The sequence below is a fragment of the Carcharodon carcharias genome, chromosome 4 (genome assembly GCF_017639515.1).
Source record: "Carcharodon carcharias isolate sCarCar2 chromosome 4, sCarCar2.pri, whole genome shotgun sequence".
In the NCBI taxonomy this organism is placed as follows: domain Eukaryota; kingdom Metazoa; phylum Chordata; class Chondrichthyes; order Lamniformes; family Lamnidae; genus Carcharodon; species Carcharodon carcharias.
The window spans coordinates 113808660-113833186 of NC_054470.1; the positions used below are offsets into that span (position 1 = coordinate 113808660).

A 24527-nucleotide genomic window follows, 5' to 3' on the forward strand; every position below is an offset into this window, starting at 1 on the left:
TGATCATTGCCTTCTCTAACAAAGGCTCAGGTAAGTATTTCACACCTACTTAACAATGGATGGGTGTAGTTTTCTCCAAACCTTTTATACTTTTTCTTTCCTTTGACACGATTGTCTTGATTGTGTTCGCTCGGTGAGTTGAGAGATATTGTGTACAGATGTGACCGACAGCTTCCATGGCAGGCATTTTCCTGCCAGTGTCAAAATCGTGACGTGCAGCAAATATAAACCGTGTTTACATTGATTTTTCCACATGATAATGGAAGTGGTACTTTATTCTGCACATTCTGTCAGATTGTCATTAAAAACCCAACTGGTTTCACTGATGTCTCTTTAGGGAAGGAAATCTGCCACCTTTACCTGATCTGGCCTACGTGTGAATGCAGCCTTGCTCCAGTGTTGGCTCTTAGCTGCCCTTCTGAATTGGCCATGCAAGCTGCTCAGTTGTATCAAAGCCCAGCAACTAGTGTTGGGCAATAAATACTGGCCTTGCCAGCGACACCCATATCCTGAGGATGAATCAGTGTTCTATGCCTACAGTTGTACAGATTGTGATGTACAGTTTTTCAAGGCCATCTCTCTGCGATGGGCTTGGGCAGCTGAGAAGACCTTCATTTTTAAAATATAATGCTGAAAAAAGAGACTCTTTTTTGTCGAAGCTTTTTGTCTCGCACTCATCAGGACAATTCACAAGAATACCAAATGTAAGGGAAACAACAAGCTTATATTGTACGAGAAGAGAGTGTGATTAGTTGACAAGTGGACTCTGATTAGTAGAAGCGTTGCTATGGAGAATATACCAGTTGATGATGACTGACAGTTAACTTGCCAGTTGACACAGTCTATTTGCCAACCAATCAAAGTTGGAGAAGCAGATTGGGCTTAAGGCCAGGGAAATTTATTCCGATCAATGGCTGAGCTGATTAAATTGTTATTTCCCTTACATTGGTATTCTTGCGAATAGTCCCGATGAGTGCAAGGTGAAAGGTTTTGACCAAAAATGTCTCTTTTTCAGCAATACTCAAGCTATGTACTACCAAACAGCCTTTTAAAATGGATGCCACATACAAGACCACCAGCTTAACTGTTATGTGATCAACTCGATCGATTTAATCAGTTCAGCCATGGATCAGGGTTATTTTCCACGACCTTAAGCCCAGTCTGCTCCTCAAACCTTGATGCTACATCCCCTCCTCTCCCCCTTCCTCAGTTCTTGCTGAAAGATCAGCTACGTGCCTGGAGTATTACAGGGCTCCCTGCAACAAACCATGATTCTGATCTCTTCTGTATTAACATCTTAACTGGTTATAAGGTTTATTCCCTGTAAGGAAAGCTATCCCTTTTTGTAATAATGCACAAACAGTGGATTAATCGGGTTTGTCAGTCAGAGATTGTGGAACTATAAAAAAAAAATCAGTCTGCATATATGGCCATTTGGCCCATTACACAGTTTTGGTTCCAATGAACTATTGGTTTATTCCCATTTCCCATGCTTTTTCTGCTTCTGTGTTTTTTTTTGGGATATCTATGAAACATTGCATGTGACTCAGTAGCCTCTTGGGAGAATGTGAAACGTATTGCAACAGTCCTTTGTGTGAAAATAAATCTTTTAACCTCTTCCTTTAAACTTTAAGGATTCATCCTAAATCCTGACCCTCTTGTTAACAACTCACCAGTGGTTTTGAAAGATCTGTGCACTGCAACACCAACATCTTCCCCTGCCTCCCTAGCTTTGAAAAATTGCCCTATTCGCGCACAATTGCATTCTTGTGTTGTTTTTTTCCCTGGGTTCTTGCCACTTCCCAAACTTTAGCTAATTGTCTATAATCCTGGTCTTCACATTTTGTGAAAGATGTAAAGGCCTTGAAGAGGAGGTTTACCAGGACTATGCAGCCCTGCTTGATTGGCACCCCATCCACAAATATTCACTCCCTCCACCACTGACACACAGTAGCAGCAGTGTGTACCATCAACAAGATGCACTGCAAGAACTCACCAAGGCATCTTAGACAGCGCCTTCCAAACCCACAACCACTACCATCTAGAAGGACAAGGGCAGCAGGCACATGGGAACACCACTACCTGGAAGTTCCCCTCCAAGTCACTCGCCATCTTGACTATCGCCGTTCCTTCACTGTCACTAGGTCAAAATCCTGGAACTCCCTTCCTAACAGCACTGTGGGTGTACCTGCAGCACATGGACTGCAGCAGTTCAAGAAGGCAGTTCACCACCACCTTCTCAAGGGCAATTAGGGATGGGCAATAACTGCTGGTCTAGGCAGCGATGCCCACATCACATGAATGAATAAAAAAAAAGAAAAGTTTAAGGGGAGCCTATTAGAGGTGCTCAAAATTGAGGAGTTTTGATAGCACAGTTACAGAGGAACTGTTTTCTTTGACAAGTGGGTCCGTAACCAAAGGTTATATTTGGCAAAATAATTGGCAAAAGAACTAGAGGGAAAATGAGAGAAATATTTTTAGCCAGAGACCTGGAACGCATGACCTGAAAGGGTGGTGGAATCAGATTCCATAGGAACTTTTAAAAGGCCATTGAACATGTAGTTAAAAAGCATTAATTTGCAGGGTTATGTGGAGAAAACTTATGCACTGGATAAAATTGAATAGTCCTTTCAAAGAGCCAGCAGAGGCACAATGGGCCTAATGGCCTCCTTCTGTGCTCTAAGATTCTAAGTCCTCCTGTAGGTAACAGCACACTGCCACCTTATTTTTTGACATCAAAGTTGGAATTGACGACTAGAACAGACAGCTGAATGCAGACCCAATACAAGGACAAGATATTGAGAATATATTTATCCATTTAACTTAATGACCTCAAAATTATTCTCCTCAAAATTATTCTCCTCAAAATTACCCTCTTAGGAGGATGGGAACAGGAGGAGACCATGTAGTCACTCGAGCCTGTTCTGCCATTCAGTGAGATCACAGCTCATCAAATATCTAGAGCGGAGGAGGCTAACATGAGATTTGATAGAGGTGTTTAAAATCATGAAGGTTCAGATGGAGTAAATAAAGAGAAACTGTTTTCAGTGGCTGACGAGGCAGTAACCAGAGGGCACAGGTTTAAGAAGCAGGGATGACATGAGAAGAGGTTTTATACCCGGTGGGTGGCTAGGATTGGGAATGCACTGCCTGATAGCATGGTAGGTGTAAATTCAATCCCCGACTTCTGTGGCCAGTTGGATAAATACTTCACAGGATCTTTACAATGCAGAAGGAGGCCATTCGGCCCATCCAGCCTGCACTGGCTATCTGAAGGAGCATTTCATCCAGTCCCACGCCCCTGACTTATCCCTGTAACCTTGCACACTTCCTCTTTTCGGATAGCCATCCAATTCCCTTTTGAATACCTTGGTCAAACCTGCCTTTGACCAAACCACCCTCTCGGGAAATTCATTCCAAACTCCAGCCACCTTCTGGATGAAAAAAATTTTCCTCACATCATATTTACTCCTTTTTCCAATTACTTTGGATTTGTGCTCTCTTGAGTAGGCACAGTTTCTCACTATTTACCCTGTCCCTACCCCTCAGGATCTTGACTACCTCTGTCAAGTCTCCACTCAGGAAGGAAAAGGATGTGAGGACAATAGGGGAGTGGGAGCTAACAGGATTGCCCTTTGAAAGAGCTAACCAAGTCCCATTGGGCTGAATTGCCTCCTCCTGGATGGTACCAGTGTATTATTCTATATATTGAACAGATTTAAGTTTAAAAGAAAATATTAATGTAACATAATTGAGTGCCGTGAAAGCGCACTAAGTAAATCAGCATACATGAAGAAGTAAAGTAAAAAAAAATTTGCATGGAATTGGCTGCAATGATTTCCCCAAGGAAAGGGCCCATGTGTGCCCTTTTCTGTGAATATGCTGCATTTCAAATCATTTAAGGAAGGTTAGACAGCCCGGCATTTTAATATGCATGCGTCAGAAGCCTTATTCCAAAACCACTGCAGCCTGATATCCTGCTTGCAGGTACAGTGTGATATTGTGTTAGCCGGTATTGCTGAGTCAAACCAGCAACACTGCTATTTGTAGCTGCAAACCCAATAATTGAACAGTGCTCTTCACTGACAAACCAGCTGTTCCATTTCCTTCCAGTTTTACATGGAGTCAGATTTCAGCAACTCACAAGCTCGCAGTATAGTTGAATAAGCACGGCCAAGTTACATCTTCTCAGAAGAGGGTAGGTTTTTATTTTGCCGCTACCCTGGTTTGATGACACATTCCAAAGTGCTTTCCCTTTCCTCCTCTCTTTAGGATCCATCATTCTCCCGTCGTTCTCTATCCGAGAGACTGGACAGGGCTTGCTGCTCCTAGACCTGACTCTGCGGTTTGGTACATTTCCATGTGCATATCTCTTTCTCCCTATCTCTGTCACTTCCTCCAGCCTTACACACCCCTCCCCTGAAGAGATCTCTGCCAGTCCTACCTTCTTGTGCATCCCCGCTCTTAATCGCTCCAGCATTGGCTGCCTGGGCTCTAAACTCTGGAATTCCCTCCCAACACCTCTCTGCCTCCCAACCTCTTTCACCCTCTGTTAAGATACTTTTTAAGACCTACCTTTTTGACCAAGCGTTTGGTCATCTGCCCTAATATCTCCTTATGTGGCTCAGCGTCTTGTTTGCTAATCACCCCTGTGTAAGGACCTTGGGAGACATTTTATTACAACAACTTGCATTTACATCACAGCTTTAACATAATAAAAGCACCTCAGTGCACTTCACAGAGATGTAATATGTTACAAGATATGGCATTGTGCAAAGTGGCAGGTTTTAAGGAGCGTCTTAAAGGAGGAGAAAGAGGTGGAGAGGTGTAAGGAGGGAATTCCAGAGCTTAGGGCCAGTTGTGTTAAAGGTGTTCCATAAACTCAAGTTGTTGCTTAGGCACGCTTTTTCAGAAGTTTCTTAATTCTGGATACATCTTCCTCCAGGGGATTATGTAGGAATAAAAGCAAAATACTGCGGATGCTGGAAATCTAGAACAAAAACAAAAATACCTGGAAAAACTCAGTAGGTCTGAGAGCATCTGCAGAGAGGGATACAGTTGACATTTCGACTCCGTGTGACCCTTCATCAGAACTAAAAAATATAGAAACGAGATGAAATATAAGTTGGTAGATGGGGGTAGGAGGGACAGGTAGAGCTTGATAGGGGGCCAGTGATAGGTGGAGGCCAAGAAGAGATTGCCGAAGATGTCATAGACAAAAGGACAAAGGGGTGTTGACGGTGGTGATATTCTCTAAAGGATGTACTAATGGGAACAATAAGGGTAGCAAGCTAGTGGCAGATGGCCCTAGTGGGGGTGGGGTGGAGGCAAGGGATCAAAAATAGGAGGGAAAAGGAAAATATATTTGTAAAAAAATGATAAATTATTGGAAAAAGTGGGAATCGGAAAGGGGGTGGGGATGGAGGAGAGAGTTCATGATCTGAAATTGTTGAACTCAATACTAAGTCTGGAAGACTGTAAAGTGCCTAGTCAGAAGATGAGGTGCTTTGCGCAAACTGGACCTTTGAAAAAAGGTCATACGGACTCGAAACGTTAACTGTTTCTCTCTCCACAGATGCTGTCAGACCTGAGTTTTCCAGCATTTTCTGTTTTTGTTTCAGATTTCCAGCATCCGCAGTATTTTGCTTTTATCCCTTTTGAATATCTCGATCGAACCTGCCTCCACCACCCTTTCAGGAAGTTTGTTCCAGACCCCAGCCACCCTCTGGGGTGAAAAGTGAAAAACTTTTCCTCACATCACATCTACTCCTTTTGCCAATTATGTTGAATCTGTGCTCTCTAGTTCTTGATGCTCCCTTGAGTGGGAACAGTTTCTCACTATTTACCCTGTCCATACCCCTCAGGATCTTGAATACCTCTATCAAGTCTCTCAGCCTTCTTTTCTTCAAAGAAAACAGACCCAACCTCTCCAATCTATCCTCATAGCTGCAGTTCTTCATCCCAGGAATCATACTTGTGAATCTCCTCTGTACCCTCTCCAATACCTTCACATCCTTCCTCAAGTATGGTGCCCAAGACTGCACTCAGTACTCCAGATGAGGTCTAGCTACTGTCTTATACAAGTTTAACATGACCTCCTTACTCTTGTACTCAATACCCCTATTGATAAAAACCTAAGATACTATATGCTTTATTAACTGCTCTCCCAACATGTCCTGCCACCTTCAATGACTTAGGTACGTATGCGTCGAGGTCCCTCTGTTCCTGCACCTCCTTTAGAGTTTCTCCCTTTGTTTTATATTGTCTCTCCACATTCTCCCTGCCAAAATGAATCTCTCCCCAATACAGGATTCTGCTGGGAGGCTAGGTTTAAGCTGGGCCTGCTCTCCTAATCGCTCCCACCCTGTCATTACTGTACCTGCAGGGATGGCTTTCCCTACTGGAACCTCTGCCAGTTTTGCCCAGCATTCATGACGTGCTTGCATATAAATATGTACGTTAGGAGCAGGAGTAGGCCGTTTGGCCCCTCAAAACAAGAGGCCTGGATTGCCCTCGTGCCCCCCCACCCCCCCCAAATCTCAAAGTGATGACTGGCTGTTAGGAAGGTGAGAAACTGAAGCAAAAGATTGGACCAGAAGCTTTGAAGAGGTAACTCTCTTCTTGATCAATTTGTTTGAGGACCATGAGAGGTGATCTAATTGAAACATGTAGGGCAGAATTTTGCCCTCGTCTGGTGGGCGGGCCCGGGAGCCATGGCGAAGCTGCCTGCGATTGGGCCCCGACATCGATTTCACGTTGGCTGGCTGGCCAGTGATCAATAATTGGCCACTTAAGGGCCTCGATCGCGGAAAGGGCGGAAGGGCTGCACAAGCTCTTGCCCACCCCAGCGTAAAATCGCTGAGAGGTCCGGGTGGGTGGGAACCCATCTGGAAGCCCATTCCTTCTATTTCACGCTTCCCCCTGCCTAAGATCCCATCAGCGGGCAGAGCGTGAAACTCAGGCCCAGGCAAAGTTCTGAATAGAGCAAGAGACCCATTCCCTGTTCTTTGCCCATAGCCCTGCAGTTTATTCCCTCTTCAAGTGTTTATCCAATTCCCTTTTGAAAGCTCCTATTGAATCTGCTTCCACCGCCCTTTCAGTCAGTGTGTCCAGACCACAACAACCCGCTGTGCAAAAAATAAAAGAGAAATTTCTCCTCATCTCCCTTTAGACTCTATTGCCAACTACCTTAAACCTTTACTGTCTGGTCACCCTGTATTTGATATATAATTAGTTTTACTTATCAACATTTCACAAAGTTCTTTATGCACTTTGTTGGGCCAATGACGGATATGTGTTATCGGGTCACAGTTCAGCCATGGCCTTCAGAATGTTGGAACAGGCTCGAGGAGCTGAATGGCCTCCTCCTGTTCCCACGTCCCTATTGTTTATGTCTCCATCCTTACTTCACTTTTGTTGACACTTCAACGATCGTAGGCTTTTAAAGGCCACAAACTTGGAAAAACTTTAATCAGATCCTGTGCAATAGTCAGAAGAAAATGCTGGAAACACTCAGCTGGTCAGGCAGCATCTGTGGAGAGAGAAAGTGAGTTAGCGTTTCATGTCAGTGATCACAATGGGGTTTTTTTTAGCATTAATCCAGGACCAATTAGTAAGTTAAATATAGAATCATACGAATTTGCAGCAGAGAAAGGGGGCATTCAGCCCATTGTGTCAGTGCCAGCTACAGAGGAATCATTCGGTCTAATCCCACCTTCTAGCTCTTGATCTGTAGTCCAGCACCTCCAGTGCACATCCAAGTACTTGCTAAATGCGATGAGGCTTTCTGGCTGCACCACACTTTCAAGGAGTGAGTTTGAGATCACCACCACCCTCTGTGTGAAAACAAATTCTACTCAACTCCCCTCTACTCCTTCGATCGGTTAATTAAATCTGTGCTCCCTGGTTATCGACCTCTCTACTAATGGAAATAGGTCCTTTCTATCCACTCTATCTCGGTCCCTCATGATTTTATGCATCTCAATTAAAACTAAATTGTCGAAAAAAATCAATCATGCCTTCAGTATGCTACACATTTTGAAAATGTATCCTGCTCTGCAGTTTTCTAGACTGTGAAACCAATTGGGTTTCTAATGCTGCATGTGAAGTGGTGTCAGCATGTTGGATTAAAGTGCTTTTGGTGAAAGATGTGATTGTTTACATGGAACCTAGTGTATGGTGTCTGAAGCAGTGTCTGTCTTAATTTCAGTCAAGAAAATGTTTGGCCTCCTTTCCAACTTACGTTGAAGGTAAGGTGCTTTCTAATTATTTTAAAGCAAATCAGAAGCCTTTTTATGTCACAATTACTGTTGTTGTGAAAGGGATTATTTGCCCTTAGCCTGGAGAATTATTCCTGGTTTCACTTTTCAGTTTCAGAACTTTGGGTACAAGAAATTGCTCATTATCTTGAAGCTTGCAGACATCCTGCTATTTTTGTATTTCTGTATTTGACGAATTGCCCCAGATCCTCTGTCAGTGGAGTGGTGAATGTTGAGACGTTAGTTGCTGTTATGTGTTGGGTGCAGAGGAAGCTCCAAACTGCGCCCATGTGCAGTATTTACCCAGTAAGTTTAAACTTCCAGTGGGTTGCATTACACAGTGCAGACCCTCCGAGACTATCTTTGACACTGACCTTGTGATTAAGTGAGGGAGCAGTACAACAAATTCTTAACACTGCTCACCGCCCCCGCCCCCCCCCCCAAATATTGGTCACCCCCTCCTCACACCCCCAACATTGCTCAACACCCCCCCACCCCCCGACCCCTAAAATTACTCACCCCCACCCAGACCCCCAAAATTACTCACCACCCCCACCAACACTGTTCACCAACACCCCCAACACTGTTCACCCCCCAACACTTCTTACCCCCCCAACATTGCACATCCCCCACACCCCCAACACTGCTCACACCCCCGCAACACTGCTCACACCCCATAACACTGCCCACTCCCCACCCCCCAACACTGCTCGCCCCCCCCAGCCCCCAACACTGCTCACCCCCCCAACACAGCCCACCCCCACCCCCCAACACTGCTTGCCCCCCCACCCCCCAACACTGCTCACCCCCAAAATTACTCACCCCCACCCACACCCCCAAAATTGCTCACCCCTACCCACACCCCCAACACTGCTCACCCCCCCGCCCTCAACACTGCTCACCCCCGACACCCAAAGTTACTCACCCCCAACCACACCCCCAACATTGCTCACCCCTACCCACACCCCCAACACTGCTCACCCCCCCGCCCTCAACACTGCTCACCCCCGACACCCAAAGTTACTCACCCCCAACCACACCCCCAACATTGCTCACCCCTACCCACACCCCCAACACTGCTCACCCCCCTGCCCTCAACACTGCTCACCCCCAAGACACCCAAAATTACTCACCCCCACCCACACCCCCCAACATTGCTCACCCCCACCCACACCCCCCAACACTGCTCACCCCCACCCACACCCCCCAACACTGCTCACCCCCAACCACACCCCCAACATTGCTCACCCCTACCCACACCCCCAACACTGCTCACCCCCCCCACCCTCAACACTGCTCACCCCCAAGACACCCAAAATTACTCACCCCCACCCACACCCCCCAACATTGCTCACCCCCACCCACACCCCCCAATACTGCTCACCCCCACCCACACTGCCCAACACTGCTCACCCCCACCCACACCCCCAACACTGCTCACCTCCCCACCCCCGACACTGCTCACACCCCCCCACCCCTGACACTGCTCACCCCCCGACACTGCTAACCCCCCCCCCACCCCCAACACTGCTCGCTCACCCCAACCCCGACACTGCTCACACCCCCCCCACCCCTGACACTGCCCACCCTCCCCTGATACTGCTCACCCCCCCCACCCCCAACACTGCTCACATCCCCCCACACCCCCAACACTGCTCACACCCCCCCCGATACTACTCACCCCCCCCCACCCCCAACACTGCTCACACCCCCCCCCCACCCCCAACACTGCTCGCTCACCCCACCCCTGACACTGCTCACCCCCCCCAACCCCTGACACTGCCCACCCTCCCATGATTATGCTCACCCCCCCACCCCCAACACTGCTCACACCCCCCCCACCCCCGACACTGCTCACACCCCCCCACCCCTGACACTGCCCACCCTCCCCCGATACTGCTCACCCCCCCACCCCCAACACTACTCACACCCCCCCCCCCCACCCCCAACACTGCTCACACCCCCCCCCCACCCCCAACACTGCTCACACCCCCCCGCACCCCCAACACTGCTCACAACCACCCCCCCACCCCCAACACTGCTCGCTCACCCCACCCCCGACACTGCCCACCCTCCCCTGATACTGCTCATCCCCCCACCCCCAACACTGCTCACCACCACCTCCCCCCACACACACACACACACACACACACACACACACACACACACACACACACACACACACACACACACACCCCTGGCATGAATAATACAAAAACTCAAAAATCTCGTCACAACCATGCCACTGGTTATGGGAGCTTGCTGTGCACAGATTATTACGTTACGTTATAATGTAAGTCATATGTTACAACAGTGACTTCACTTCATTGGCCCCAAAGCCCTTTTGGGACTTCCTGAGACTATCAAAGATGCTATAGAAATGCAATTCTTGTATCTTCTTCCAGGATTTGATAATGTTGGATTCCGGTGAGAGGAGATTAAAAAGAAACAGAAAATGTGCACTTTTAAAAAAAAAAAATGGTTTCATCAAGAAACAAATGTTCACTTGACGATATTCCTGAACAATCATTGTTTCCAGGAAGTGTTAATTCTAAAATATACAGAGGCATAAAGGAAGGAAACTGTTGCTGTGTGAGAACTGTATAAATAGTTCAGCTGGAAAAGATTTCATAGAAGTCGACCTGTGGAAGAGAATCATAGACCAGCAACAAAAAACAGATGCCTTTAAGGGGAAGCTAGAGAAACTCAAGGGAGAAAGAAATAGAAGGACCAGAAAGGTTTGATGGGCTAAATGGCCTATTCTTGTTTCTGTGTTCCTACATTTGTAATTTGTCAAAAAAAAAAGTTTATTTATTTGTTCAGAGGATGTGGGTGTTGCTGGCTGGGCCAGCTTTTATTGCCACCCATAATTATCCTCGAGAAGGTGGTGGTGAGCTGCCTTCTTGAACCGCTGCAGTCCATATGGTGTGGGTACACCCACAGTACTGTTAGGGAGGGAGTTCCAGGATTTTGACCCAGCAACAGTGAAGGAACGGGATATATTTCCAAGTCAGGATGGTGAATGACTTGGAGGGGAACTTGCATGTGGTGGTGTTTCTATGTGTCTGCTGTCTTTGTCCTTCTGAGTGGTAGAGGTCTTAGATTTGGGAATTGCTGTTGAAGGAGCCTTGGTGAATTCCTGCAGTGCGCCTTGTAGATGGTACACACTACTGCCACTCTGGTTTGGTGGTGGAGGGGGAGGATGTTTAAGGTGGTGGATAGGGTACCAGTCAAGCGAGCTGCTTTGTCCTGGATGTTATTGAGCTTCTTGAGTGTTGTTGGAGCTGCAATCATCCAGACAAGTGGAGAGTATTCCATCACACTCCTGACTTGTGCCATGTTGATGGTGGACAGGCTTTGGGGGAGTCAGGAGGTGAATTACTCACTGTAGAATTCTCAGCCTCTGACCCACTCTTGTGGCCACAGTATTAATAGGCTGGTCCTGTACAGTTTCTGGTCAATGATAACCCCCAGGATGTTGATAGTGGGGGACTCAGTGATGGTAATGCCATTGAACGTCAAGGGACGATGGTTAGATTCTCTCTTGTTGGAGATGGTCAACAAGATCACCTCCAACAAGATGGCACTCCTGTCATTTGTATGGCGCAAATGTTACTCGCCACTTGTTAGCCCAAGCCTGGGTATTGTCCAGGTCTTGCTGCATTTGGACATGGACTGCTTCAGTATGTGAGGAGTCACGAATGGTGCTGAACATTGTACAGTCATCAGCGATCATCCCCACTCTGAACGTTTGATGGAGGGAAGTGAACAGAGCTCCTTTCTTACCGGGTATACACTGAGAGATTGTCTCCCCTGTTGCGTGGAATCTAAAACAAGGGGCCACAGTCTCAGGATTAGGGGCTGTGATTGTTTAGAACTGAGTTGAGGAGAAGTTTCTTCATTCAGAAAGTTGTGAACCTTTGGAATTCTCTATCCCAGAGAGTTGTGGATGCTCCATTGTTGATTGTATTTCGGGTGGGCATAGACAGATTTTTGGTCTCTCAGGGAATTGAGGGACATTGGGAGCAGATGGGAAAGCGGAGTTGAAGCCATGATTATCAGCTATGATCCTATTGAATAGCAGAGCAGGCTTGAGGGGCCGTATGGTCTACTCCTGCTCCTATCACTTGTGTTCTGATAGGGTGAAGAGGGGTGGGAGGAGCTTAAACACCAGCATGGACCAGATAGGCTAAATGGCCTGTTTCTGTGCGTTACCTTCTATGTGACAATCACATACTAGGCCTTGCCTTTTTATTTCCTGGCTCTGGAATAACAATCAGACAACATTATTTTAGGCAGTTAAATAGCGTTATGCATGGACAAACATTTAATAAGGAATGGATGAATAATTTTGACCAAGGTATATTTGTGCTGTGAAAATCTGGAGTGAGGTTAATGTTGGGGTTGGAGAAAGAATAGGCTAAAGAGTAGAACCCATCCAGTATGGTTTTGATTGGTGACACAGGACAGTTTATAAACTGCTTCTGGTTTTATTTATTCAGTGAAGAACAAAGGGTGGAGGTTGTGACCATCTGAGAGGGGCATCAACTCTCCAAGATTATCTTGGAGTGTCTGGTAAATGAAAAGCTAACCTCCTAGACACTATCAACAACGTGGAAAGTTGTCGGGGACATCAAAAAGAAAGCATTTAGCATTCTTGGAACTTTTCAGATTGTTGGCTCTAAAGATTATCAGGGAAAATAAAGACTGGTTAGAGGTTAGGGGCAGGAGGTCATGAGTCATCGCAGATTCTATTGAATCAAAATTGGCAAACCATGGTCCCAAATTACCCATCAAAATTCTTTCTATTTATGATTCTCACTGGTTTTGTTTTCTGGGTTTGCAGTCCCTGGGCCATGCGACCCAGAAGATTTGATTGATGGCATCATCTTTGCAGCCAACTACCTGGGCTCCACCCAGCTGCTCTCTGACAAAACCCCGTCCAAAAATGTGCGGATGATGCAAGCCCAGGAGGCAGTCAGCAGAATCAAGGTGAGAACTTGCTTCTGCATGTGTTGCCTGTGACCATTAAGTGTTCTTTGACAGGAATATTATCCGTAGTTTTAACATTGGAAATGACAGAGTTTGCTTACACGTCAGCAAAATGGAAGCCATCATCAAAATGAACATTTCTTTCTAATCTCTTGACCATTTTGCATAGATTCCAGTGGATAGGATTGAAGTTTTGCTTGATAATGCCTCTGGCCGCCTTTTACGTGAGACACTAAACAGAGACCTCATCTGCCCCCCTCAAGATGGATGTTATAGATCCCACAGCCACTGTTCCAAAGTAGAGCACGGGAGTTCTTCTCGCATGTCACTGTTTTAAAAGCAAAGCAAATTTTTGGTGCTACCATTTTGATCAAGCTTTTGGCCATCTACCCTAGGTGTCAAAGTCTTGTTTGATTGCTCCTGTGAAATGCCTTGGGAAGTTCTTACTAAATAAATCCAAGTTGTTGTTGATGTCGTTATCACATTTCTGTCTGGGAGCTTGCTGTGCGCAAATTGGCTGTAGCATTTCCTACATTACAGCAGTAACTACACTTCAAAGGGTACATCGTAGGCTGTAAAGCGCTTTGGAACATCCAAAGGTCATGGTGCTACAAAACTGCAAATCTTGTCTTTCTCTCTCTCTCGCTTTCCTCACTCTGTCTCTTTCTCTTTCTTCACTTTCTTTCTGTATCCCTCTCTTTCTCTCACTCACTCTCATTCTCTCTTGCTCAGCCTCTCATTCTCTCTTGCCCTTTCCTGCCCTCGCTCTCTCTCGTTCTCTCACTCACTCTCTCATTCTCTCTTGATCTTTCCCGTCCTTGCTCTCTCTGTCTCTTTCGTTCTCTTTCTCTTATGTCTGCCTGTAGTCTCAGCCTTTGCCCTTGTGAGCTATGGAGCCCAGTGTTGCTTTCATTTGGAGGGAAGCACTGCCCAGAGTTATTAACACGCCTTCTAAATGTTAAATCAATCTACATAAAGGAAAACACCAGTCATAGGTTTCTCTTAGAGATGCAATGTTCTTAATTTAAAGCTATAGCAAAATCATACTCAAGAAATGAAGCATCTGGGCAACTTTGGAACACCAACTGTTAAAATCCAGTCATTTAACTTTTCTTGCATAATCCCAATTGATTGGTGCGTTGTCGAAGAGATATCGACTTGCCTTTTTTCCCTCATGGTATTTTGCCTGAGAGATTTAATTATGAAATGCGATTGTATTCCTTTAAAAGCCTCCATGATTGCAAGCAATAAGGTTTTTCAGCTTTTCATAGCTCTGCATAATGCGTCTTTCAGGATCTTCTGCTAACCATGAAATCCCTTAAATTGTTAATTACAGGACATTTGATTCTTTTTAACCTAGGTTTTAATCTTGATGTGCATTTACTTTAAACTATTTTTTCCCAAAGGGATTAAAATATTCTCGATTTACCAAATGGGCCTTCCAACTGTTAGGAGCCTGTCCAACAGCTGTATTATCTAATGATTAGCCTTGAATGGTGGAACAAACTTGAGGGGCCTAATGGCCTCCTGTTCCTGTGTCAACAGACACCATCAAAACATTTGTAGTGACTGAGAGCAGAGTGAGTTTCTGAAAGCACAGTGGATCAGTGGTACCGTACTCTGCAATTGGTTAAAATCTCAGGATCAGAATCTGATTGGGTATTTTGGGTTTGAAGTTTGTCAGTCAGCCAGTCTTTCAACCGGATGCTACCCTGTTTAAATCCCTGAAAAGTGTACCGGCCCAGATTTTCCTGAAGTGAGCCTCATTAGTTAGATTTTTCCCTTCACCCGTTAACTCAAATGTGCTTTGAGCTGATAACAGTGCAACAAAGGCAACATTGCTTCTGGGACCTCACACAGGACCACCAGTCCAGCTCCTTAACTAACACGATTTAAGAATGGAGAATGAAACAGAGGAACACAGGAGAAGGAAATGGGGTGAATTAGATCAAATCAGGTACAGAAAGAGAAATAAGGGGAGGGAAAGAAAGATTGGATTAAGAAAGAGGGAGAGAAATAAAGACACTGAAAGAAAAAGAAAAAATTTTTTTAAATTACATCTTGTATTTTACGAGCTGCAGGAATGAGACTCCATGGTTTGAATTCCTTTCTTCCTGGGCCAGAAAAGTTGAATTTCCTCATTAAATGGGTCCTCATGCTATTAAATACCAGCCCTACTTTTCTTTGGCAGCTTTAATGGGTAATTAAGCAATAAATTCATCAAACTCACAGAGAGGCAAAGGATGAGCTTCTATTTTTGCAAAGCTTACCATGAAATGTCCAACAACTTGTGTTGATTTGCAACTCCCAGGGAATCTATCCCTCTGCTCAAGTTGCTGGGTGATTAATAATGACGAACATTGTTAAACTCACCATTGTTTGAGCAGTGCGCTCTGGGCCATTCTAATTCATGTGCAAGTAAAATAACATCACTGGGTAGTCTGCCACAGGTTTGAGTTCATAAATGTTGATATTTTTCCTCTTTTTCTTTTCCCTTGACCCTCTTGCCCCCATTTAGATTGGGATGAGTTTGAATATTGAAAGTCTTTGGAAAACACAGTGCTGCCTACAAATAGTGAACTTTTGCCTCCATTTAACATCCATCACCATGGTCCCATTCATTTTCCATTGAGTTGATCCATCTGGCAGACCAAACAAAATCTGCCCTTGTTCCATGTTCTCTACCCTGGAGCTTCTGTTTCTCCTGAGGTTCTTACAGACATACAGGGACACTAGACAAAGTGCCAAAAAGAATGGCCATTGCTAGAACTGAGAGGTTACAAGTATTGTGTAAGACTAAACAGGCTGGGGCTCTTTCCTCTAGAAAAGAGAAGGCTGAGTGGTGGCCTGACAAAGGCCTTTAGAATTATGAAGTGGCTGCACCCGGGTAGACGCAGAGAGTTTCCACTAGAGGATTCCAAAACTAGCAGTCGACAATATAAGATAATTACTAATAAATCCAATCAGGAATTCAGGAGAAACCGCTTCATTCAGGGAGTGGTAAGAACATGGAACGTGCTACCACAGTTTGAGGCAAATGGCATAGATGCATTTAGGGCGGAAGCTAGTGAAACCCATGAGGGAGAAAGGATTAGAAAGACATGTTGATGGCGTGAGATGATGTACGCTGGGAGGAGAATTGCATGAAACATCAGCACAGACCAGTAGGGCTGAGAGACCTGATTTTATGCCGGGCCTTGTGTAATTCTAGGTGTTTTGAAAATCTGCTGAATGTGTAATGAAGACTGCAACGAGCACAATACGAGCTGGAGAGGCAGCACTTATATTCAACTGACCCCAAAAGACACTGAAAGCCTTTAGTACATATCATGTGGACTCCCAAATAATTTTAAAGAGTCGACTCCAAATCACCTCCCCCTTTTCCTAGGGCTGGAGGATTGCTTGACAATCCAGATTACTGCCACACGATAATTCCTCACTACAATTTTCACAGACCTAGTTGATGTTTTCTGAATGTTTCAAGTATTGAAGCAGTGAAGTGCTGATGTGCTTTCACCATAATTATGTTAAATGTATCTTTTACAAATATCCAATCCCTTTGCCTCTTTTTTTTCAAAAGCCTATATTTTTCATTAAACGATGCATTCTGCGCTTTAAGAATGTCTCATTACATATTTTTTTTCAGTTTATTGAAGAACCAAAGAAAAGGAAATCGTAGAATTATTGATGTTCTACACACCAAGGGATTTTTTTTCACCTAGTTTCAGTTCCACAGGTTTTGGGAATTGTAAAGAGATTTGCATGTACAGTGACCCAGGGTTGTGAAAAATCCTCAGTGGGCACATCAGGAAACATCAATTTCTATTGTTTTAATCATAGAACGATACCGCACAGAAGGGGGCCATTCAGCCCTCCATGCCTGTGTTGGCTCTTTGAAAGAGCTATACAATTAGTCCCACCCCTCCCTGCTCTTTCCCCATAGCCTTTCAAATGTTTCCTTTTCATGTCAATATTTAGTTCTCTTTTGAAAATTATTGTTGAATCTGCTTCCACTGCCCTTTCAGGCAGCCCGTTCCAGATCACAGCAACTCGCTGCTTTTAAAACAAAAATAAACTTCTCCTCATCTCTCCCTCTGGTTCTTTTGCCAATTACTTTAAATCTGTGTCCTCTAGTTACTGACTCTCCTGCCAGTGGAAACAGTTTCTCCTCATTTATCCTATCAAAATTCTTCATGACTGGCTGATTCTCAGCTACGCATGAATTGATGGCTGAAACCTACCTTTGATGTCAGTTCAAGTTCACTAGCAATTCCAATGTTCGGTAAATTTGGCTTTGACATTGAAGTTTCACCACATTTTATTGCAGCGTTTAAATCATTAATTGAACTGTTGCTCAAATGTGCTTTTCACACGAGGAACTGTCCTTGCTTCTTGAAGCTTTTATTCTGTTTGATGATAAGCTGAACACTCTATTCTGGGCCTTTTATGTTCATTCAGGGTTCAATGTGCATGTGAGGTGCCAATAATTCAGTATTGCTATCCATGGCACCATTTACAGCTGGACTGCTCAAGAATGCAGAATGTTCTCTTTCTCTCTCCTACACGTGTAAGCTTTACTAATAAAGAATGACCTAGTTTTGAGAAAATAAAATCTTAACAGTTGCAGCCAGATTGTTACAGCACTTACCCAGTCTTGCAAGCTGCCTTGTTTTTGCGAATGAATTTCGGTGCAGATAGGTGAGAGGTGGTGAATTTTGGCAGAAACAATATGGAGGCCTCATGGTCTTTGGAAAACGAGAATTTGAGCGGAATCGTAGAACGGAGGGACCTGAGGGGGTTGGGGGTGGGGTGGGGAGGGTAGTGTACAGATACACAGTCACTCGAGGTAGTGGCAAAAGTTAATAAACAAAGCATTTGGGATTCGATTCTAAGTTGAGAACTTGAGAGGCTTTGTTAAACTTGCCTTGCTTAGACTTTGTTTGATTACTGTGTGTGGCTCTGGTAGCCATATTACAAAAAGGCTATAGAGGGTGAGGGTGCAAAAAGAATATACAAGAATGATAGCACAGCTGGAGCTGGGGCTCTTTTCTCTAGAAAAGCAAAAGCTAAGGGTGATATGATCGAAGCCCTTAGATTACAAAGGGTTTGAAAAGATAGATGTGGAGAAGATATTTCCACTTGTGGGGGAGATCAGAACTAGGGGCCCATAAATATAAGATTGGCACTAAGTAATCTGTTAAGGAGTTCAAGAGAAACCTCTTTACCCAGAGAGGGTTAGAGTGTGGATCTCACAACCACAGGCAGTAGTTAGGGTGAATAGCATAGATACATTTAAGGGGAAGTTGGACATACACATGAGGGAGGAAGGAATGGAGGGATATGTTGATAGGGTGAAATGAAGAGGGGTGGGAGGAGGCTCATGTGGAGCATAAACGGCAGCATGGACCGAATGGCCTGCACATTCTATGTAATTTGATGTAATTGTGGCAGTGTTATATAATCCTAGATGTTTCTGTTTTTCTTGTTGGGTTCTTTTTGGCAAAATAACATGTAGTGACAGTGGTTTGTGGAAAGTGATCATTTGTTCCCTCAAATCCAGCCACTTTTGCCTACCATTTGACTAAAAAGTTGTAAAGGAAAACACATTTGACCTTCTGCACATCTGTAATTCTCATGTGGAAATTAACAATAATCAGAAGACTTGCTACCATTATTTTTGTCACTACTGCATGTCCTGTCAATCCTTGTGTGCCAAGCAACTTCTCCAATTTGGAATTGCTTCTCAGCGAGTGTACCTGCCAGTTTTACTCTAACTGTTCTCCTATCTCTTGTCTATTTCATGCCAAGCAGATGGCCCAGAAATTGACCAAAAGCAGGAAGAAGGTGTAGTACCTCATCAGCTTGATGTTGTGCCTGTTTCGTTTTGCTTTGCCATGTGCTTTTATTTTTGTTAACTTATTGAAACTCGTTGGGGTTTTTTTATGTTTTGTTTTTGCTGCTTACTTTTCTGCATCCAGAGAGTCCCGCAGAATGCAGTCAAGTATCACCTCGGTCGCTTCTTGCTTGCAGGTTGCTGCCAGTGTCTGCGTGGTGTGCCATTTAGTCATTTCCCCTTTTGCTTCTCAGGCGTGCTCCTGGTAATCTGCCAATATAAATTTCATGGCCTCGCAGTTTGAAGAAGTTAAAGGACCGAAGAAGGCAATTGATCTTTTCAAATCACGTTGGAATTAAGCACCAGCACTCTGATTCCTTCAGTTAAACTCTTTCTTTTCACTTTTGAGAGGAATGCAAGGACGAGATGGGTCGAGGCTGCTGAGTGCTGACTGAAATTGGGCCATATTTAAATGGTGACATTTTAATTGATACTGTCAAGCATTCTACTCTTTTTATTTAGCAGTAGCTGCTGATAAACCTTTTGCTTTCCTTTTTGTTTTTCACCCTCTGCCTCCCTCACCTTACACAACAGGAAGTACTTCGCACCCCACCAACTTTGATTGCCTGCAGATTGCTGGATGCAGAAAGTTTTTGTGTTGGATTTTTAAGATATAAAACTAGACCAAGTCTTTCAATGCTTTTGTTGAGAGTGTATTTTGATGTGAGTTTGTTTGTTTTATACGTTTCTTGCTCCTCTGACAATAAGCTTTGTTTTATTTTAAATTTATTTTTTGCCAATGAAAAACAGGAAGAGGGTGATCCCCAAAGCTTTTCTTTTGTTTTGCTTCCTATAACCTTCCACATTCTCCTCCAGTGACACTGAGAAAGCAAAACATTGCCATCTTGTTTCTTCCCTTCCTTTCTCTGTAATGTAGCATGTTGTGTACGTTTCGCACCCATCTGAAAAGGGGTTTTCTAAGACACCCCCTTTTCTGTCTTTGCTTTGTGATCTGGTGGGTTTTTATTAAAACTGCTCCTTTTCGAACCTGGAGTTTAAAGCCTTGATATACGAGGATTGACTGAGGTGTTTGGCATAGAGGCATTTAGGGGGCAGATGGATAAACACGAGAGAGAAAGCAATGCAAGCATGTGGTGATAGGATGAGATGGAGTGGACTGGGAGGAGGTCAGTGTGCGACATAAACACCAACACAGACCAGTTGGGCCAAATGGCCTGTTTCTGTGCTGTAAACACTGTGTAAATACTCAAGTTACGTCATGAGATTTACTTCAATTAATTTTGCTTTTTATTTTTTCAGATTTTTTTTTCATTCTTCAGCTCATCATCATCACCCTGTAACAACATGGACAAGGAACTTGTTCACACACTTAACTGCTGGTGTTGGGATCCCAGGGTTAGATTATGAGGAACAATGACAAAAGCTAAACTCGTATTCCCTGGAATATTGAAAGTTGAGGGCTGAGTTGGTTGAGGGTTTTAGGATTTTGAGATGGTTAGATAGAAAGTTTATCCACTGTGGGAGGGATAAGTTTAGGATAAGGGGACATTAAAATCAGAGTTAAAATCAGAGGAGAGAGGCTAGGAAACACCTCTTCAAGCAAAGGGTGGAACTCTCTCCCATAAAAAGCAATCGCTGCTCGTTCAATTAATCACTTTAAATCTAAGATTGATAGATTTTTGCTGGACAGAGATGTGAAAGAATATGGAGCCAAGGCAGGTGGATGGGGTCAAGATTCAGGTCAGCAATGATCTCACTGAATGACAGGAAAGATTCGAGGGGCTGAATGGCCTACTTGCTGTTGTTACACACAAGATCAACCTTGGGTAACTTGCCAGCTGTATATTCTGTATTCTGATGGGTAGCATTTAACATTCACTTGCTGCTTCATCATAAGGTAGAAAGCATCTCCTTAACACTCTGTCAGTGCAGCCTATCACCCAAACACCAAGGCCTTATCAATGTATTGAAAACCTATTTTTTTTATTTATCCGGATTGTTGTTCTATACTTTTCCAAATGCATTTAAAACCCAGCTTTCTTTCAGTTTATCCTTTTAAACAGAATCTAAACCAATCGCATTAGCTAGGCTTAAAATGCACAAGCATTTGGCTGATGCGAAACTCCATCTCTTCCTTTACTATACGTGCAAATTTAATATTGATTGCCATTAAATTGATACAGCAGTCCGTAATAACTAAAGCTCAGATAATTACCTGCCTATCAGTTCAATGTCATGGGCTCAGTGGAGTAAGACTTTAAAATAAGGGGGATTCCAAGACAATGGGACATAACACCAAAACTAGAGCCAGGCTGCTCAGTGGTGATGTCAGGAAGCAGTTCTTCACACAAAGGGTAGTGGAAATCTGAAACTCTCTCCCACCCCAAAAAGCTGTCGAGGCTGGGAGTCCTTTGAAAACTCTGCGATTTTTGTTAGGTAAATGGTACTTGGGAACCAAGGGGGGTGGGGGTAAAATGGTATTGAAATGCCAATCAGCCATTAGATGGTAGAACAGGCTTGAGGGGCTGAATGGCCTCCCCCCAGTTCCTAATCTCCATATTTGGAAACGGGCGTATGTGTGTTAATAACAGCTGTGCCTCAGTGATGGTCTCCTGAGACTTGCACTTTCTTTCCTGTTACAGGCAGCTGAAGGGGAGGCCCAGCCGATGACGGAAGTCGACCTCTTCATCTCGACTCAGAGGATTAAGGTGCTCAATGCTGACTCACAGGTAAGTGCCAGGATTGAAAGATAAGACCCTCAGCATGTTGAAGTCCTCCGTTTGTCTTCAAAAACCATTGGTTTAAAACAAATCTTGCAATTGATTTGCAAGGAGCAAACACATCCTGGCTGGTTTGAATGTTCCTTCACCGAGTTTCAACGTTATGAAGAAGCTAGCTCCCCAAACCCACCACCCCCCACCAAATTGGAACCTCCTGAGACCAAAGGTCCCATTTTACAAAATTGTATATATAATTAGTTTATTGAATGTGTCGAATTGTGATGACGATATAACTAAAGCCACTCATCATAATTCATAACACAGTTATAGAAAACCATTAAAATAAAAATAAAATATAAAATAATATAAGGATTGCACAATTATGGATATTTCACTAAACAAACAATTACAATACATTGCAAAATGCAATGTATTAATTTACAGAATAAAAATGAAAGATCTACTGCACTCTGCATTTTGTATTAAAATCCATCGATCACGTTATCAGGTTGAGTTCATTAAATTCTCAATCATTGACATACTATTTATGTGTTTTATAAAGTAGGGGATTGGGCGGTTTCAGTCTATTCGTTCGATATCTTATTTGAGGAATGGTGTCTTTACAGTTGGTGTCTTTAAATTTGCAGTTATAGGCTTGAGGGCCGAATGGCCTACTTCTGCTCCTATCCCCATATGTTCGTAGGCTCTGGTTAGGCCACAAGTACAGCAGTGCAACCAGTTCTGGTCAGCACACCTTAGGAAGGATGTGACGGTCCTTGGGAGGGTGCAGAGGAGATTTGCCAGAACGGTTCCAGGGATGAAGGATTTTAGCTAGAAGGTCAGAGTTGGAGATTGTTCTCCTCGGAGTGAAAGGAATTGAGGGGAGATTTTTAAAGTTGTATGAGATTATGACAGGTTTAGATAAGGTTGGCAAGCTGTTCCCATTAGCTGATGGTACAAGGACTAGCTGTCGGAGAACTAAGATTTGTGCAAGAGTTGCGGAGGGTGTGCGAGGAAAAGCATTGTTAATGGAGCGAGTGGTAATGTGCTGGAAGTCGCTGCCCACGGAGTTAGTGGAAGCAAAGATGATGAATTATTTCAAGAAGAAATTGGATGGGCACTTGGGGGAAATAAACTTGCAGGGTTATGGGGTTGGAGCAGGAAGGAATGGAATGACTGGGCAGTGAGTCGGCAGGGACTCGATGGGCTGAATGGCTTGTTTGCCTGTATGAGTCGTGCCTCTGTGTAAAGGAGGAGAGTAAAAATTAAACAAATGTAGGAGGGGAAAGAGAGAAAGAAACATAAGTTGCGAAAGGTTGACGGTAGGAGGAGAGAGGATTATGGTTTTGATCAGCTAGGGTAACCTCTGGTTCTGGGGAGTAGGAGATGTCGACCGGAAGTTTCCAGACTCTTCCCCCTGTGGCGGGACCTGCGAGCCATTGAAATCTCCGTTCACGTTGGCGGGACCAGATGACCCCACTGGCATGAGGGGCGGGAAAATCCCGGCCATAGTTTCTACGGCTTCGCGAGGTAGATTTAAAAAGATCCATGGGCTGACCACAGTCAGTGCTTCAGCGCCAGCGATGTGGGACCTGAGTTATGTGGAGAGACTTGGGCTGTTCTCTTTTGAGCAGAAAAGCTAGGTGGAAATTTGATGGAGATGTTCAAAATACTGAAGTGTTCTGACAGAGTAAATAAAGAGAAACTGTTTCCATTGGTAGGGGCACAGGAGGGGGTGGTCCTAAGGACACAGATTTAACATGATTGACAAAAACACCAAAGTGGAGATGATGGAACGTTTCTTTTCCACTCAGATGAGGGGAAAAAAAATCGCAGCGATGTGTTGTGACCTGGAATGCACTGCCTGAAAGGGCAGCGGAAGCAGATTCAGTAGGAACTTTCAAAAAAGAATTGGACAAACAGAAGGAAAAAAAAAATTCAAAGAGTCAGCACAGTCCCGATGGACCGAATGGCCCCCTGTGCTGAATCAAAGCGTTCAGCAAAACAGCTTCCACGCTAACAACTCGGACAAACAGTGCATGGTCATGGAGGGGCCAGAGCATCAGCCATTCCCACCCTGCTCCAAGCTATTACAGGAAATGGAAAACTTAATGCTTTATTTGTACTTTTGCTGAAAGCCATGCCACTATTACTTAGACTCCACTGGATGGATTTGACGGAATGCAGTCTTAACACATCACCCGGACTGTTTGGCACTGATCTGTAAGCAGGGATTTGTGGCCTTGTCCAGTGACAGCTAATCACCCCTTTGCTCTTTGACAGATTAGCTTGTATTCCAAACCAGCTCTTTGATTTACAGGTTGTGGCATTTTGCATTTAGCTAGTGGTCGCATTTCTGGGAAATCGTGACCGTGTTCGAATCTGTGATGGTTTCTGCTCACTGCCTCGGCTGGTACGTGATACAATGGGACTAGAGGTGGGTTTGTGTAGGTGTGTTTGTGTGTGTGTGTGGTGTGTCTGCGAGTGTGTGTGTGTGTGGTGTGTGTGTGTGTGGTGTGGTGTGTGGTGTGTGTGTGTGTGTGTGTGGTGTGGTGTGTGTGCTGTGTGTGTGTGTGTGTGGGTGTGTGTGTGTTTGTGTGTGTGTGGTGTGTGTCTGTCTGTGTGTGTGGTGTGTGTGTGTGTGTGTCTGCGAGTGTGTGTGAGAGACTGTGTCTGTATGTGAGTATATTTGTATGTGAGTGT

General features: G+C 44.5%; 1 protein-coding gene across 1 annotated transcript in view; it reads left to right on the plus strand.

Moving 5' to 3' along the window:
* LOC121276872 (amyloid-beta A4 precursor protein-binding family A member 1-like) overlaps positions 1–24527 on the plus strand; it is a 157356-nt gene that overhangs the window by 93947 nt on the left and 38882 nt on the right. Inside the window, exons 4-7 of the mRNA XM_041185463.1 lie at positions 25–30; positions 8210–8249; positions 13105–13250; positions 21747–21833. Coding sequence (XP_041041397.1) covers positions 25–30; positions 8210–8249; positions 13105–13250; positions 21747–21833 — 279 coding nt within the window. The remainder of the gene's footprint in view (positions 1–24; positions 31–8209; positions 8250–13104; positions 13251–21746; positions 21834–24527) is intronic.